This window comes from Oratosquilla oratoria, chromosome 12 (assembly GCF_046742065.1).
Source record: "Oratosquilla oratoria isolate Oo_2021 chromosome 12, ASM4674206v1, whole genome shotgun sequence".
In the NCBI taxonomy this organism is placed as follows: Eukaryota; Metazoa; Arthropoda; class Malacostraca; order Stomatopoda; family Squillidae; genus Oratosquilla; species Oratosquilla oratoria.
The window spans coordinates 62,244,812-62,263,413 of NC_134788.1; the positions used below are offsets into that span (position 1 = coordinate 62,244,812).

At 35.5% G+C, this 18,602-nt stretch overlaps 1 protein-coding gene across 1 annotated transcript; it reads left to right on the top strand.

Moving 5' to 3' along the window:
- Window positions 1-3,012: 3,012 nt before the first annotated feature.
- On the top strand, window positions 3,013-18,594 carry LOC143030838 (uncharacterized). The gene is made up of 2 exons (XM_076194058.1): window positions 3,013-3,200; window positions 16,297-18,594. The coding sequence occupies exon 2, from the start codon at window positions 16,394-16,396 to the stop codon at window positions 17,777-17,779; it is 1,386 nt and encodes a 461-aa protein (XP_076050173.1). The 5' UTR covers window positions 3,013-3,200; window positions 16,297-16,393; the 3' UTR covers window positions 17,780-18,594.
- Window positions 18,595-18,602: the final 8 nt, after the last annotated feature.

Genomic DNA, 18,602 nt, shown 5'->3' on the forward strand with positions numbered 1-18,602 from the left:
TGGGGAGGGCGCTTACTACACCCATTAACCACCCGTTTCACCACCAAGGCCGCTGCATCAAGTGGGAGTTGTAAGGGCCGGTTCGAATCCCTTCACGCATGTCGCCAACGTAACCATTCGAGAAATTTGCTATTGGACAGCAACATCAATCAGATAATCTCTTTGGCAGTAGCGCACGGGACTCGAACCCGATGCGCATTTTGATTTATTGATGTCTATTTCCATGATTATGAATTTCTGTTAAGGTTAACACCCTTGATCTTCATTTCTGTATGTCGGTAATTTTCATGTTACAGAATTTCCTGAAGATGTCTTCCTGCAGACGAAACGTTGAATAAATGAATCATTTTGGCAATCTGGTTTATGCCCACCCTCCAAATGGCAGAGTACTTGTTAGAAAGCTTGAGAGTACCCATAAGAAGATTAACAGCCTCCTTAATGCTGTCGACTTTAATAGCGTACGTGTGTATATATATATATATATATATATATATATATATATATATATATATATATATATATATATATATATATATATATATATATATATATATATATATATATATATACACATTACGAAGGCGGAGCATGCCGATAGGAGACCTTTTGGTCCATATCTAGGTCAGATACGAAAAAAATCCAAGTGAATGAATAAATGAATAAGTAAAACAGATATAATAATGTCAATAATAGATTAAATACACAAGTAAATGCATAGGTATAGTTAAATAATAAACCGGTAAGTAGTAAATAATAATAAATTGACATATAACTAATAATAAATGAGAAATAAAACAATGATAAACAGACAAATGATAACAAAACAAACTAATAATATAAAATAAATGATAATCATTACAGCATCTTGCTTAGGTGTTTATCTAAATGATTCTTAAAGCTTAGAACTGAACTACATTGCACTGCCTCTGCAGGAAGTTTATTCCATTCATTAACTACACGGTTGGTGAAGTTGTTTCTACCTACTTCTAAATTAGATCTATTTTCAGACAGTTTGAGACCATTATTTCTTGTCTGATTCTCATTCAGTGTGAAAATTTCATCACTTTTAATGTTGTGAGTTCCCTTTAGAATCTTAAAGACCTGTACCAAGTTACCTCTGAGTATAAGATTTTTTAAGGAAAACAGATGCCTATGTTTCAGTCGATTTTCGTATGATTTATCTTATATATTTGGAATCACTTTTGTGTCTCGCCGTTGTACTTTTTCTAATCTATCAATGTCTTTAATGAGATTTGGCGACCATTCGGAAACAGCATATTCAAAATGTGGATGAACTAACGATATATATAGCTTGTTAGTGAGTGATGGACTTTTGAAGTCAAAAGATTGTGCAATCAATCCTAGAAACTTATTTGCCTTCTCAGAGGAAGAAATACACTGCTTAGATGGTTTGAGATAGTTACTGATGATCACGCCGAGATCCTTTTCACTGTTCTCTTTTGTTAACGAATTTCCAAATAACTTGTAATCGTACCTACTGTTATTTTTACCTTTTTTTCCTTTTTTTCCACTTGGTCTTTTGGATCACGTGTTGGACTCGTGATCGACAGCTATTTCCCTCCTGGAAGAGAGCTCAGAGCTCGTAGGTCCGATCTATGGGTAATGCTATGACCTTGCACACACACACACCCCCAACTCCCCGCCCACGAGAGTCAGAGTACGACCCGAGGCACAGCGATACCGAAATAATTTCGGCCCTAGGCAGGATTCGAACTGGGTATTAGGAGCACTTGTGCTTCCCATTCCAGCGCTCTACCAACTGTACCACCTATGTGCATTACCTTGCATTTACTTGTGTTAAATTTCATTAGCCACTTTTTAGACCATTGCTGTAATTTATGTAAATCTTCTTGAATATCTAATTGGTTTAAGAGATCATTTGACATTCCACACATTTTTGTATCATCAGCAAACTTAGAAACAGTATATTTTAGTGCGTGGTCTATATCTTTCATATATACTATGAATAAAAGTGGACCAAGAATGGAACCCTGAGGAACTCCACTCGTAACATTTTTCCATCCAGAATTTTTTCCATTTAAAACAACTCTCTGTTTTCGATCATTCAACCAATTACTAGTACAATTTAATAGGCTGCCACTTACTCCGTGTGACCCTAATTTAGTAAGTAATCTTTATTGGGCTGCGGTATCAAAAGCTTTTGCAAAGTCTAGATATATTAAATTTATATTGTTTCTTTTGTCACAATTCGAGATGACTGTGTTGCAGAATTCGAATAAGTTAGTCACGCAAGAACGTTTCCGTCTGAACCCATGCTGCCTATCATTTATCAGTTACTTTCTAAATGATGTTCGATAGCATCTCTGATGATAGTTTCCATCATTTTTCCTACGATTAAAGTCAGACTTATAGGCCTATAGTTATTTGGTTTCTTTTTGTCACCTTTTTTTGAATATGGGAGTAACGTTAGCTAGCTTCCATTTTCTTGGGACATCTCCGGATATGGTGGATTTCTTGAAAATAATTTCTAATGGAATAACAATCTCATTTTTCATTTCCTTTAAGATTCTTGGATGCCAACCGCCAGGCCCTGGTGTTTTATTAACTTTGAGTTTCTAATTTTTTCTTTTGTTATATTTACCATAGTTAGAAACTTTACCACAGACTTTTCACAGGTTTTAGTTTGGAGCTCACTTTGAGGTGTTTCAATTACGAATACTATGCAAAAATTTTTGTTTAAATTATCACACATTCCTTCATTTCAATATTCAAATTGACTGTCAGCAGATAATAGTGGACCAATGTGATTCCTAATAACCTTTTTATCTCTAATGTAACTATAGAATTCTTTGGGATCCTCTTTGGATTTATCAGCTATATTAATTTCGTATTGTCGTTTTCGTTCTTCATTGTCTTTTTTAAATCTCTCTGTATTAAAATATAATTTTGATAGTTAATTAGATCATTAGATGCACCCGAGCACTTGTATTTCATATAAGCCTGTCTCTTTTTAACAATACTTTTTATAGTTTCTTTGTCAATTGTAAAATTGTGAAGATGGTTCAAAAAGCATTTGACACTTACGTTCCATTGTGGTTAAATGCTTGTACCTTCCTCGCAACTTTACACACGGGTCTCGTTTTCCTAGACTCTCCGCCATCTTTGTTTACATACCGGAGCCCAGTGTCATATCGTCCTCACTCTTCCAAAGAAAGAAGGTAATGTTTGCATACATATGTATCTAATTAATTGCAGTATACAGGAAAGGAGTAATGCTCATTGGGTCCCGTCTCCTACTCACCAATTTATCGTACTTGGGCTCAAATTGGTGTACTTTCATCGATGTGGAACCGCGCATGTTTCCGAGTTTGATCTTTAATATTTTCTTACTGTTACAAAATATTACATTCGCATTTCTCCCTTTCTCCCGTATTGGGGAAAGGGGTGAAAGGTTCCTGGATTCACTAAATTTTATTTGGTGCCGCCAACATCTTCAACTTTATTATCTGTGATTATGTTTTTCGACTCAGAGCAAATACTAGAGAAATATTCCAAGGGATGAGATGATGAGGCAGCGACTGGAAAGACGCAGGGGTATTTTACAAAAAATATTGGGGAAAGAGTTGTTAATGAATAGGTTCAAAACCTAGGCAATGGTATATGCTAATGTTATTCAGTAAATGTTTAGAAGTGCACACCTATGTGATAAAGCAATAGAAAATTAATTTTGTGAATTATAAAACATTAACATAATATCAGTTTTTCTTGGCGGAAATCAATAACCTACCTTGCTAAAAGCAAATATACTACTGAATGAAGCTGTGAGCATAGCATCGAGATGCCATGTAAGTTAGACGATGACTTTCACATTGTGAACCGGGTTTTCTCCAAATCCAGTTGACATTAATATATGCTGTTACAAAGATAGTAGGGCTTCCTTCAAGCTATGCAACAACTCTACTCCACGCAGTCCAAACAAGTACTTAATCAGGCCGTCAGCATCCATGACGACGACCCGATGGATCTTTAGAGTTATAGGTACCGCATTACTAAATACAGCTTAGGTGACATATGTTAGGTAGCATAGGTTAAGTTAGGTTAGGTTAGAATAAATGAATTTATCATCCTTTAATATCTTGAACCTTGGCATCTATCAAAACAAACATGATGTAACATTCACCCGCTGCAACTTTCTTTTTTAGTAAATCAGTTTTAGCAACTTTTTGTTGCTATATCATGTAGGTGTGCACTTCTAAAAATTGACCAAACCTAGGCAATGGTATATGCTAATCAAGTACAGTTTATTTAGAGACAAGATTATGCCTCAAATCATTACAATCCTAAACACACAATGACATGGATGAAGGAGTAGGGTGTTATATGAATTTCTTTGTGGACGATGCAAAAATACTAAAGAAAGAATGGAGGAGGATTGCAACTCATTACAACAAGACTTGGACAAGATCTGGAAATAGACTAAAAAGTGGGAAGGGAAATTCAATATCAAGAAATGATAGTATAATGGAATTTGGAAAAAGTAAAAACAGAATATTGAGAGATCATAGAATTGGCGAAAAAGAGGTAAAAAAAGTAAACTCAGAAAAAGTCCTTAGAGTGATCATCAGCAAAGACGTGACACCGGACAATCTTATTAATAAAATAGTCTGAGAAACCTACAATTTATTGAGGTCAATAAAAGTGGCATTTGTCTATATGGATGAGGAAATGATAAAAAAAAAAGAAAATTAACTACACTAATAAAACCAAAACTTGAGTATGCTGCAACACTATGGACACCCAGTACCAAAAGGAATATAAAAAAATTAGAAAGAATACAAAGAGCAACAACAAAACTGGCACCAACTCTTTCCAAACAGACATATGAGCAAAGATTGTCCAAACTAGAATTACCAACTTTGGAACAAAGAAGGGACTTATTAATATGGGATAATGGTAAAACAAGAGGATAGTTACAGAACAGATCTGAAAAGGAACAGCTTCCCACACAGAGTGATAGATACTTGGAACAGATTAGACAACAAAATAGTGTGTGCAAACACTTTTTCAAGATTTTAAGAAAAAACTTGATGCTGAGAGATACAAAAATGGGTCACCATGAACATAGCTCTCTTCCTGTATAACACAACTAGGTAAATACACACACACACACACACAGTAATAGACAGTTGGAACAAGTTAGATGAGAAAGTGGTGTGTGCAAAAACACTACATGAATTTAGAAATAGTTTAGATAAAATGAGATATGAAGACAGGACACCACAAGCATAGCTCCCCTTCCCATAAAATACAACTAGGTAAATACACACACACACATATATAATACAAGAAAGAGATGGATGGGCTGATTATGCATTTCTAGACCTAAATAAAGCTTTTGACAAAGTACCACATATAAAGTTGCTTAAGAAATTAGAAACTGAAGGAGGAATACAGGGCAAACTGCTTAAATGAATTGGAGACTTTTTGCAAGGAAAAATGAGAGTAGTGATAAGAGACAAACACTCAAATTGGGATGAAGTAATAAGTGGTGTTCCACAAGGAACATTTCTGGCCCCAATGTTTGCTATATATATTAATGATACGGATGAAGAAATTGAAAGTTATATGAGGTTCTTTGCGGATGATGCAAAACTGTTGAAAAAAGTAAACATTGAAGAAGATTGTGAGTCACTACAGAGTGATCTAAATAAAGTATGGGAATGGAGTAGGAAGTGGGACATGGAGTTCGATACTAAAAAGTGTAGTATAATAGAATTTGGAAAAAGCAAAAACAGAATAACATGATAATATAAATTGGGAGAAGAAGGAATAAAAAAAGTAGAAAATGAGAAGGACCTGGGAGTCATTGTTATGAATAATATGTCACCTGAGAAACAAATAAATAAGATTTTTGGAGAAACTTATAATTTGATAAGAACAATCAAAGTGGCATTTACATACCTGGATGAAGAAATGGTGAAGAAAATACTAATCACTCTGATAAGACCAAGATTGGAATATGCAGCAACAATGTGGTCACCAAGTACAAAAAAAATGTATAAAAAAAACTTGAAAGAATACAAAGAGCAATTACAAAATTGGCACCAACACTCAAAACTATCATATGAAGAGAGACTAGCAAAACTTGAGCTACAGACACTAGAACAAAGAAGAGAGAGAGGAGATTTGATAGCTATTTACAGAATCATGAAAGGCATAGAAACTATTGATAGAGAGGATCTAATAAAATGGGATGATAGAAATACAAGAGGACACGCAAAGAAAATCAAGAAAACAACTATAGAAGAGATCTGAAAAAGAACTGCTTTCCTCACAGAGTAATAGACAGTTGGAACAAGTTAGATGAGAAGGTAGTGTGTGCAAAAACAATACATGAATTTAAAGATAGTTTAGATAAAATGAGGTATGAAGACGGGACACCACAAGCATAGCTCCCCTTCCCGTAAAATACAACTAGGTAAATACAACTTGGTAAATACGCACACACACACACACACACACGTAGACCGATTCACAGCAAATATTGGAGCTCCAAAGAAGGAGGGAAATTTTTGTGAATTTCAACAACGAGGAAGTACCCTTTTGTATTTATAGGGAAGGGGAAAGCTCGTGGTACAGAAGGAAGGTGATGAAAAGGAAGAAGGGGAGGGATTACTGAGGGAAATGGAAGGAAATGAGGAAGGAGGCACAAGGGCGCCACCTACGGAAAAAAAGTAAACAAAAGATCAGCTGATGCTGGAGAAATAAATAATTCCAGTAAAATAATTAAGTTTAGAAATATAGATAAGAACAACAAAATAGAAAGTGAAGATAATCATTTCAATGGATTTAATGAAGGGGGGGATGCCAACCTCCCCCAATTAGCAAGGCTAGAGGAAAGACTAGAAAATATGTCTCAACACTGGGAAAGTAGGCTAGGTCAACTCACAGAGATTGCATAGAGAGTTGATAAATTGGAACAATTAAAGAAGGAAAACCAATGCCTAACTAAAGTAGAAGAATTGGAAAAACAGTTAAAGGAAGTAAAAGATAAGAATGAGGAATTAAAGAGGAATAATAGAGAAAATAAAGAGTCCATAGCAAAAGAAGCACAGGGTTGGAAGACAGTCTAAGAGAACAATAAAGTTGCATTTAAAGACATAGTGACACAGCAGATGAAAGAACAAACTGAAAATACAGTTATTAAAGTAATGATGGAGAAGGAGAATACAGTAAGAGACTTTGCAGATAAAAAGAAATTTATGATTATATTAGGGACGGAAGAGAAGTATAACTTAAACAGGACTATGAGAACTAAAGAGGAAAAAGAAAAAGTAAACAATATAATAGAATTAGTTCAGGAAGATGAACCTGAAATCATGAAACAAATTGAAGAAATGTAAAGACTTGGTAAATATAGTACAGATAAGACCAGACCAATTAAGATTAAATTCAGGTCACAAACGACAGCAGAGAATATCTTAGCAAAAACAGGGTAAATAGCAGACAGTAAACAATATAAAAAGGTATGGATAAAAAGAGAAATGAACAAAGGGGAAAGAGAGGAGGAAAAAACGAAAGACAAGAAGCTAAAAAAAAAAAAAAAACGAGAGAAGAACAGTCACAAAAAGAGGAACTCTATTGGAAAGTAGTGAATATGAAAGTGAGGAAATTGACCATAACAGAGAAAAACAAAAGGGAAACAGTAAATACAATGGAAGTAGCAGAAAATTAAGAGTGTCTTACACAAATATAGATGGATTAATAACAGGCTTGAATGAACTGAATAATTATCTGAAGGAAAAAGAACCGGACATAATGGGAATTGTAGAAACAAAATTAAAAGGCCCACTACCACCCAACAGTGTAGGACATGGTGCATATAACTATTGGATTAGAAACAGAGACAAAACAAAGGGGTGGAGTTATGTTCCTGACTAAGAAGGATATAAACGTGAGGAATGTCACATATGGAAAGAATAAAGTACTGGTAGAGATGATTATGATGGAAGTGGAAGACAGAGATAGGAAGAGCAGAAAGTTTGTGATAAATCATGTGCCTCCAAAAACTTTAACTCAATGGGTAAAGCAAAATATTAAATATAGAAACAATGATGAACCATCAAAACTAGACATAATATTCACATCTGAACCTGATATTGTGAATAAAATGGATTATAAGACCCCAATTGGGAAGAGTGACCACATAATAATAGAGTTTGAACTAAAAGAAGAAAAAGACACAAGAAGAAATGAAAAACATAGAGAAGGAGGATTAATGTACAACAAACCGGACTTTTTAAAACTTAGAAAGTTTTTTCAATAATACTAACTGGGAAAATTTTCAAAAGAAGAAACAAAGAGGGAAGAGAAATGGAACATACTAAAAGAAAAGTACAAGGAGGGAATAGAAAAATATGTACCAAAGAAGAAACAAAAAGAGGTTTATATAAAGTGTTGGTATAACAAAAGGTGCAGTGAGGCTAAAGATAAAAGAATCAAAGCCTGGAAAAGATGGGAAAAAATACAAAAAATCATCCAAATGGCAAACATATACAAAACTTAGGAATGAATATGTGATTATACACAGGAACGTAAAAAGAAACTATGAAAAAGATACAATAGACAAATGCAAAGATCAACCCAAACTCTTTTACAGGTATGTAAATGATAAACTAAAAGATAAATGTGAAATAGTGAAACTGCATGAAGGAAATAAAGAATATATAGATATAGAAATGGCTGAAGTTATGATCAGACACTTCAGGTCTGTTTTTACAATTGAAAGCTCACAAATTTGGGAGGATGGACTATGAGAAAGAGCCCATGAAATGAAAGAAATAAAGGTAACACTGAAAGAAATAATAGATCAAGTAAAAAACCTGGATGTTAGGAAATCACGCAGACTGGATGGAATTGCAAATTGGATATTGAAAGAGTGTATAGATGAACTAACGGACAAATTACACAAGATTATTGACTTCTCACTCAAAGAAGGAAAAGTACCACAAGATTGGAAAAATACCAATATATAATATATAAAGGAAGAGACAAAGAAAATCCTACAAACTACAGACTGGTATCCCTTACAAGCACAATAGCAAAAAATGTGAAAAAGTTATCAGAAACAAATGGATCAAACTCATGGAAGAGAATAAAATACTAAACCCCAAACAATTTGGTTTTAGAAGCGGAAGATCATGTACCACAAATATGATATGCTTATACTCAAAATTAGTAGAAATAGTACAAGAGATGGCTGGGCAGATTGCACCTTCTTAGACTTGCAGAAGGCTTTTGACAAAGTATCACATAAATAGCTGATAAGAAACATTGAAATAATAGGTGGAATACAAGGGAAGTTACTGGAATGGATGAAAGATTTCTTGAGTGGGAGAAAAATGAGAGTGGTACATAGAGACAAAAACTGGTACTGGGAAGATATGAAAAGTGGCATCCCACAAGGCTCTTTATTGGCTCCATTAATGTTTGCCATATATATAAATGATATGGGTGAAGGAGTGAAATGTTACATGAACTTCTTTGCAGACGATGCAAAACTACTATAGAGTAAACACAGAGGAAGTCTGCAAATCACTACAAGAAGACCTGGACAAAATATGGAAATGGAGTCAGAAATGTGAAGTCAGCTTCAACATTAACGGGATCGTCCATCAGAAAATCAAGAAAAAAAAAAAAAAAAACGAAATTCTGAAAATATTTCCTCTAAAAGTGTTGCTCATAAGCTATCTCGTGGCTGAGTATGGAGGCTGTATCTTGATTTTTACTATCTGAAAAAATATATAATACAGTACCCCCCCCACCCTACTGTGGCTGGGTCGTGTGCGCTGTGTACTGCATATTACATTTTCTGTTGTTACATATATTTGCTAACAAAAGCTGTTTATTTTGTACAATAAGCTTTTGTATGATAAATAATAGCATATGATATGGCACCAGGGACCTGACTGCATACTGTACAGTATGAATCGTATATCAGAAAATCATGAAAAAAAATGAAAAAAAAAAACCATGAAAATATTTCCTCTAAAACAACCAGTGATGCCATAAAACAGCTTAGGATGGCAGATAAAGATCGTCTGTCACCAAAGATGCATCGCGCCAAGAAAAGGAAAAGTGCACGCTTGGATCCTGAGCAATATAACCCTGGTGGATACTAACTGGATTCATCATATAAACTTGTAATTAATCAAAAGCTGGCAACAAAGTGTAGGGTGGTGCCTATGATACCCTTTCAACACCATAACATCCTAAATAATGAAAGGGGACCAGTAACCATGAACAAAAAAACTATGACGCTCATTCCTGAAAAACTTGATTTTTGCACGTTTAACTTGATTCATATCCAAAACGCCTTCACTGATTTTTAACAGCGAATCCTTTTCGGATTCAGCATAATTGGGAGAACATTTAGAGGCAGATTTATGTCCTGTCAAGGACTAGTAGGATTTTTTCATATATATATATATATATATATATATATATACACCATTGTCAATTGTGAATTATGTAGCTTTGAAAATTGTGACTTTTCTCTTGTAACCATTCTGAAGATGACTCCCTGAAGTCGAAACGTTAAATTAGATATGGAAGAATTTGGAAGGCTTGTATTTGCCCACCCTCCTGAAATGAGACCTACTGTGAGGAAAATTGAAAATCTCAGTAAGAAGATTAACCAGTGCCAAAATGCTGTCGTGTTTAACTCCGTGTGTATATATATATATATATATATATATATATATATTTGTATATATGTAATATGTATGTATATATATATATATTTTTTATCAACTTTGGATTTTTTTTTCTCATAACAGACTGATCAGAACATCATAATTCTGCCTCCGTTTCTTCATCTATCTTAGCCCATTATAAAGACAAAAAATAATCAATATCCAGTCAAAGGTCTATCCTCTGAATCAATTTCAAAATTGTCAAAAATTACCCCTCGAAAAAAAAAAAATCACAATAAAAAAAGTATAAGCATTAATGACTTGAAAACTCGGTGGTATGTTCTCTGAGGCAAGACAGTTACTAGGAAAAAATCTCGGCCACTTTCACCCCAAACTAAAAAAGTTTGATTTTCTAATGGACGGTCCCCTTAAGAAATGTAGTATAATGGAATTTGGAAAAAGCAAAAATAGAATATCGGGTCAATATAAAATTGGTATTAAAGAAGGAAAAAAAAAGTCAACTCAGAAAGGGACCTTGGAGTAATCATCTGAAGTGACTTGACACCAGATATACATGTCAACAAACTAGTTGGAGAAACTTTTAGATTAAGGTCAATGAAAGTGACCTTCGACTGCATGCATGAAGAAAGAAAATATTAAGCACACTGATAAGACCAAAATTGTAGTATGCTACGACACTATGGGCACCAAGTGCAAAAAAAAAAAATCAGAAAGGATGCAAAGAGCAACGACAAAAATTTCACCAACACTCTCCAATTTAACATACAAAGATTGGAAGAATTAAATCTACCAACACTGGAACAGAGAAGAGAAAGAGGTGACTTGCTGAATATATACAGAATTATGAAAGGGATGGAAAGTCTTAATAGAAATGACTTATTAAAATGGGCAGAAGAAAAACAAGAGGACATGAGAAGAAAAAAAAGAAGAACAGTTACACAAGGGATTTGAAAAAAAAAAATAGCTTCCCACATAGAGTGATAGATATCTGGAACAAACTGAAGGAGGAAACAGTGAGTGCCAAAACTATACAAGATTTTAAGAATAAACTGGATGCAGAGAGATACAAAAGCAGGATACTACATGCATAGCTCTCTTCCCATAAAATACAACTAGGTAAATACACACACAAAATTGATGAAAAAGAAGTTAAGAAAGAAGGATCTGAAAAAGACCTGGGAGTGATTATCACAAAAGATATGTCCCCTGACAAACATATAAACAAGATTGTTGCTGAAACCTACAATTTACTAAGAGCAAGAAAAGTGGCTTTTACCTACTTGGATGAAGAAATGGTAAAGAAAATACTAGTCACAATGATAAGGCCTAAATTGAAGTATGCAGCGACACTGTGGTCACCCAATACAAAAAAGAATATAAAGAAGTTTGAGAGAATCCAAAGAGCAGCTAAAAGGATGGCCCCAGAACTATCAAAACTTTGATATGAAGAAGGACTGTTAAAATTGGAGTTGTCAACTCTAGAACAGAGGAGAGAAAGAGGCGACTTGGAGTCCCACAAAGATCAGTGCTGGCTCCAATAATGTTGTCTTCGTGATTAAGATTGCCATGGTCATAAATAGATTTACACACAAAATTATTTGCAATTCATTTGAAGTGGTTGTTTCTGGACAATCTTAACAAGCTACAATCATTATTCTGTTGTAGTAGTTGATAGAATAGGGGGTGGGGGGTTGAGTGTAACCTAACCACTTCATTGCAAGGAGATATTATATTTGATTTCTGCCATGCAACTTGGTACAGCTGGTAGTCCTTCAGACTCCTGCACCACACAGGCACCAGCAAGATGCAAATTCCTCACCTTGAGAAAATATATTTCTACATTTTGTTCATTGTATGGAGCAGAAACATGGAACATAAGAGAGGAGGAGTTTGAATGTGTTTGAGTTGAGGTGCCTGAGAAGTATGATAGGGGTTACTAGGCTGGATAGAGTGAGAAATGAGGTGAGGAGGAGAATAGGGGTGAAAAGGGAGTTGGGAGATAGGGTTGATGAAACAGTATTGGGATGGTTTGGACACATATTCTAAATATGATATCATAATTGCTGTAAACATCAATTGTAAATAATGATGTATATGAAACTATACTATCTTTTCCTTGACTTCAATTCCACATAATTACTCAGGTTTTTATCCTATAGAGTTTTGAAATTTTTGTTTTAGTGGTAGAGTGTTTGCTGTTTCCAATGATTGAAGCCAAAATTTCCTATCTTATGAACAAAATGGAGAAATATAATATTTTCTGAAGGGGGTGAGGAATCTGCATCTTGCTGGTGCCTGTGTGGAGCAGGAGTCTAATGGATTACCAACTGTACTAAGCTGCATGGCAGAAATCAAGTGTAACTTCTTATTGGAATAGACTTTAGCCATATGTAGAAATAGGTAAAGCACGGTTGACTAGATTAGTTTTTCTCACTCTAAGATAGCAGACATAAACCTATTGTAGATTTATTTATGGGCTTGTGGTACTATTTCTGCCAAAATTCTTATGTTTACTCATCCTGGGGGGGGGGGGTCCCTGATAAATGTAAACCAGGTGATTTGCTGTAGATACCAATAAACAATTCACAAAAATTACTCATTTTTTTCTGACTTTCTTGGTGGATGGATGTATACCTTTGTGAAATTTTGACCAATATTTCTTATTTCCAGTTGACTGCTTGTATATCCTTCATCACATTTTTTTTTTTTTTAAGATTTATTTCTTGTAGTATTTATTCATCCATTCCTGCACCTTATTATTTTCCTATTAATTTTCATATTACCAGTCACCTAAAAAATTCAATCATATATTGATTTATGAGTAAGATTGCTACAGGGCACAAATATCCATGTACATTACTTGTAACTCATTTGAAGTGGCCATTTCCACTGAATAACTATAATTCAATAAACCTTTCCCACTTTGCACCTTGTTTTAGTGATTGATGGAAGTGAGGAGTGAATCTAACCTAACTTAGTTGCAGGTAGGGACAAGTTAGGATAGATTGACTAGAAGTAATTGACTTCTCACTCAAGGATGTCTGAAATCAACATTTGATTTTGTTATTTAAATGCTTGTGGTGGTATATGTGTGGAATTTCACTTGTTTTCCCCAAAAACAAGAGATTTGCTGTAGAAATCAATATCAGATTCTTGTGAATCTCTACAGTGTTGATTTATGACATCCTTGATTGGTGTGTGTGTGTGTGTAGTGGCCCTCTCTGAAAATCTGACAAAGATATTTTATATCCAATGATGCTACTGTATACTTCTCTTTTTTCTAATGTCCTCTACCTCTATGATATTTGTTCAGCCACTCCTTTGCCTTATTATTTCCTGATTATATACTGTCCCAATCTATATTCTGTGCAACCCCATCATTTTTATTGTTTGTTCAACCTTCCATATCTTCTTCCTTTAACCTCTTAAATACGAGCCAAATTCTTGTGTGCAGCATCGGATGCCTAATGTACGATGCATCACACTACTTGCATTATAAGATATGAAATCTGCTGTATGACTTGTTTTCTTTCACTGAGTAATGAAAAACACAGAAAATATTACCAAACCAGTTCACAGAATTCCGAAGTCACTCAGCTACAACCACAAAATATATATAATTTTGATGCCAACACCCTCATCCATGTATACCCACTCACACTTCATGACACCTGTTCGTCGGCGTCATCATAACAAAAAGGTTAATCGTGGCATTCTTTAAAAAAAAAAAAAACTCTTTCCCTATATAAATCTGATATAAATCCTTGGAAGTGAAAGATTTTTATAAGGAAATTATTTTTAATACCAAAAATTTCTTACAGTGGTATTCTTAAAGAAATTACTTCCCTAGATAAATCTTTCCCTTCCAAGGGTTTATATGAAATATATATATATATATATATATATATATTATATATATATATATATATATATATATATATATATATATATATATATATATATATATACTATATTGTATTTAGAACAAGGCACCGGTCTCTTTTATTTTCATTTTTGTTTCGATGGGACATTCTCAATGAACTCATCGGCATCAACTCATGTAACGGAATAGAAGGAAAATTCATTCTGTTATATACCGAAGTTTGAATTTCAATTTTATCGTTTCCGACTGGCTTATCCTCACTCCTGTATATATATTGACCACCTTTGATACTTTCATAGATCACCTCATTTATGTAATCCACGTCTTCGTTTCTAGGACATATCATGGCTCTTTTTTGGAAATATAGATAGCTGTTGGCATTAGCTTCGAGCTCTTCGTAGACCTTTTCGATCACATCATCCCTTGTTTTGAACAAAATACCAAATTTCTTTGGAAACCTAAATCTACCTGTTTCACCCATGCAAATCCGTAATAAAAATTCTGTGAATGTCCTGTTTTCTTTATCCTCAGCCTTCAATCTAACATTTTGTACCAATTCTCTTATTTTTTTTCTTTTGATCTCCTTTAATTCTTGTTTTATTTCTTCCTTCTCCTTCTTTGATTCTTCTTTTTCTTGAAAAGTCCTTTCCCAAACCTTAAGGAGGACCGACACATCTGATTCCGTTTCGTCGACGGCATAGTCGTAATCAGGCAGGATCATTGCCGTTGCGGCTTCTTTAGTTAGTAATATTGTAAGCTGAAGCAGGAATCTCAACGGATCCCAATTCAGGTTCGTCTTCTGGAATTACCTGCTCGCTGTCGATACCTTTCACTTAAGACTCCCCCTCCGTAATGGATGGCATGTCTGAAAAAACATTCTTTATATACCACGCTTGCCGGATTTTTCACCACACATTTACCATTAACCTTATGGTAAACTGTTTTTCCTTAATTTTGCGGTTTTTGATGTAATTGTATTTCCGATCGATGTAATACTTTTGGTATTGCTCGAGACAGCTTTTACCACCACTTTCAGTGAAATTCTTGTATCCTTCAAAATAATGTTTCATAAACTTTTCCGATTCTTCCTTTTTAATTTCTCTGTCGAAATCTATCATGAGATCGTACTCTTCATCAGAGTACACATAATTTTTTCTATTACATAACATATTGTTGAACCCCAATATTTTCCTATGGAATCTCTTAATAGTGGTTGTTATAGTACTGAAGTTTTTTTTTTTTCGTTTTTTTCTAAGCGTAAAGTTGGGGAAAGTCATTCCTGTGCTCCCTGGTCAATTCGTGACAAAGAGCATAGTCTTTCTGCACACTTTCTTTTGGGTACTTCTTCGTCTTCGTAACCCAGGCCCAAAAGTGCTTAAACCTCCTCTTTATCTTTGCACTACCCTTTGAACCACGTTCATCCATTGCAGCAATGCTTTATATGGTATATGGTAGCTATAAGAATATCCTTACACCATGGGACATTTTTGCCGGATCTCGGAAGGTGGTCATAAAAAACGCCAGGAAATTTTCAAAACTGGAAAACTTTATTTTTTCATATACATAGATACCACCGTTGATATCAGTATTAAGAGTCATTTCTTCCCTTTCCCTACTACATTTTCGTTAATGTCCCACTGTATTTGTTTAAGCTCGTGTTACAACCTTTTACATGCTCTCAAAAAGTTAATGTCGAACTTATTTTTTTCCCTACAGGTCGAGGGTAAATATCAGCATTTCCTTGGAAAAGGTATCCAAAAATTCTGTATATTCATCATGGAACAAAGAGAAACTCATGTGACACACCTATCTCATGAGTCATCTTAAATATCACATGATGGCCCACACTGGAGAGAAACCTTTCCATTGTGACCTGTGTGATGCAGCTTTCTCAGGAAAGACTAGTCTCAAAAATCACATGATGACCCACACTGGAGAGAAGCCTTTCAAGTGTGACCTGTGTGATGCAGCTTTCTCACAAAAGGGTACTTTTAAACGACACTTGATGACCCACACTGGAGAGAAGCCTTTCAAATGTGACCTGTGTGATGCAGCTTTCTCAAGAAAGAATCATTTCAAAAATCACATGATGAACCACACTGGAGAGAAGCCTTTCAAGTGTGACCTGTGTGATGCAGCTTTCTCATGGAAGGGTAATATTAAACAACATATGGTGACCCACACTGGAGAGAAGCCTTTGAAGTGTGACCTGTGTGATGCAGCTTTCTCACAGAAGGGTCATTTTAAACGACACTTGATGACCCACACTGGAGAGAAGCCTTTCAAATGTGACCTGTGTGATGCAACTTTCTCACAAAAGGGTAGTTTTAAACGACACATAATGACCCACACAGGAGAGAAGCCTTTCAAATGTGACCTGTGTGATGCAGCTTTCTCAAGAAAGAGTAATTTCAAAAATCACATGATGAACCACACTGGAGAGAAGCCTTTCAAGTGTGACCTGTGTGATGCAGCTTTCTCATGGAAGGGTAATATAAAAAAACATATGGTTACCCACACTGGAGAGAAGCCTTTGAAGTGTGACCTGTGTGATGCAGTTTTCTCACAAAAGGGTCATTTTAAACGACACTTGATGACCCACACTGGAGAGAAGCCCGTCAAATGTGACCTGTGTGATGCAGCTTTCTCACGAAAGAGTCATCTCAAACGACACATAATGACTCACACTGGAGAGAAGCCTTTCAACTGTAACCTGTGTAATGCAGCTTACTCACAAAAGTATGCTCTCAAATATCACATGATGACCCACACTGGAGAGAAGCCTTTCAAGTGTGACCTGTGTGATGTAGCTTTCTCACAAAAGAGTGCTCTCAAATATCATGCGATGACCCACACGGGAGAAAAGCCTTTCAAATGTGACCTGTGTGATGCGGCTTTCTCATTGAAGAGTTCTCTCAAACAACATATGGTAACCCACACTGGAGAGAAGCCTTTCAAGTGTGACTTGTGTGATGCAGCTTTTTCAGGGAATAGTGGTCTCAAATATCATGTGATGGCTCACACTGGAGAGAAACCTTTCAAGTGTGACCTATGTGATGTAGCTTTCAGAGTAAAGGATGGTCTCAAACAACATATGGTAACCCACACTGGAGAGAAGCCTTTCAAGTGTGACTTGTGTGATGCAGCTTTCTCACGAAAGAGTAATCTCAAAGTACACTTGGTGACCCACAGTAGATAGAAACCTTTTAAATGCGCCATGTATGATTCAGCTTTCTCAGGGAAGAGTCATTTAAAATTATACATGGTTAACCACACTAGAGAGAAGCCTTTCCAATGTAACCCGTGTTATGCAGTTTTCTAACAAAAGGGCCCTCGAACGACACATGATGACCCACACCTTTCAAGTGTGACCTGTGTGTTGCAGCTATCTCAGGAACGACTGCTCTAAAATATCACGTGATGACCCACACTGTAGAGAAACCGTTCCAGTGTGACCTGTGAGATGCAGCTTTTGAAGAGTGCTCTCAAATATCGCGTGATGACGCACACTGTAGAGAAGCCTTTTACGTGTGAACTGTTTGATGCAGCTTTCTCAGAAAAACAAAAGACCTCGCGTGGTGGCCCATACAGGAAAGACAACCTTTCAGCCTTCTCACCAAGGATTCGTTTCAAATTTCACGTAGTGATTCACACGTCCTCACGAAAGATTGATATAGGGTGATGACCTACGCTGATGGGCGCACAAATAAATACATTAGACATGCATATATGAATCTTACCTAACCCTTTCATGAGTCCTCATAATGTGTTCATTCCAAATGGATTTGTTATCCGTGTGTCCACTTATGAATTCATTATTGGTGTTGCACATTTCATGAATATTAATCTGTGGAGATTCACAATGTACGTAACATATGCTACCTAGGCCTATAGCCTAGGCTATGTCCTGTGTTGTTGGCTTAGTGCCAAACGCTGCATTGCAATTAGCAATGTCTCGCCTCGAGCCTGCAGCGTTTGTTGAAGGCCTGACTTCGACCTTTGGTCAATTTAGGGGTCGATCC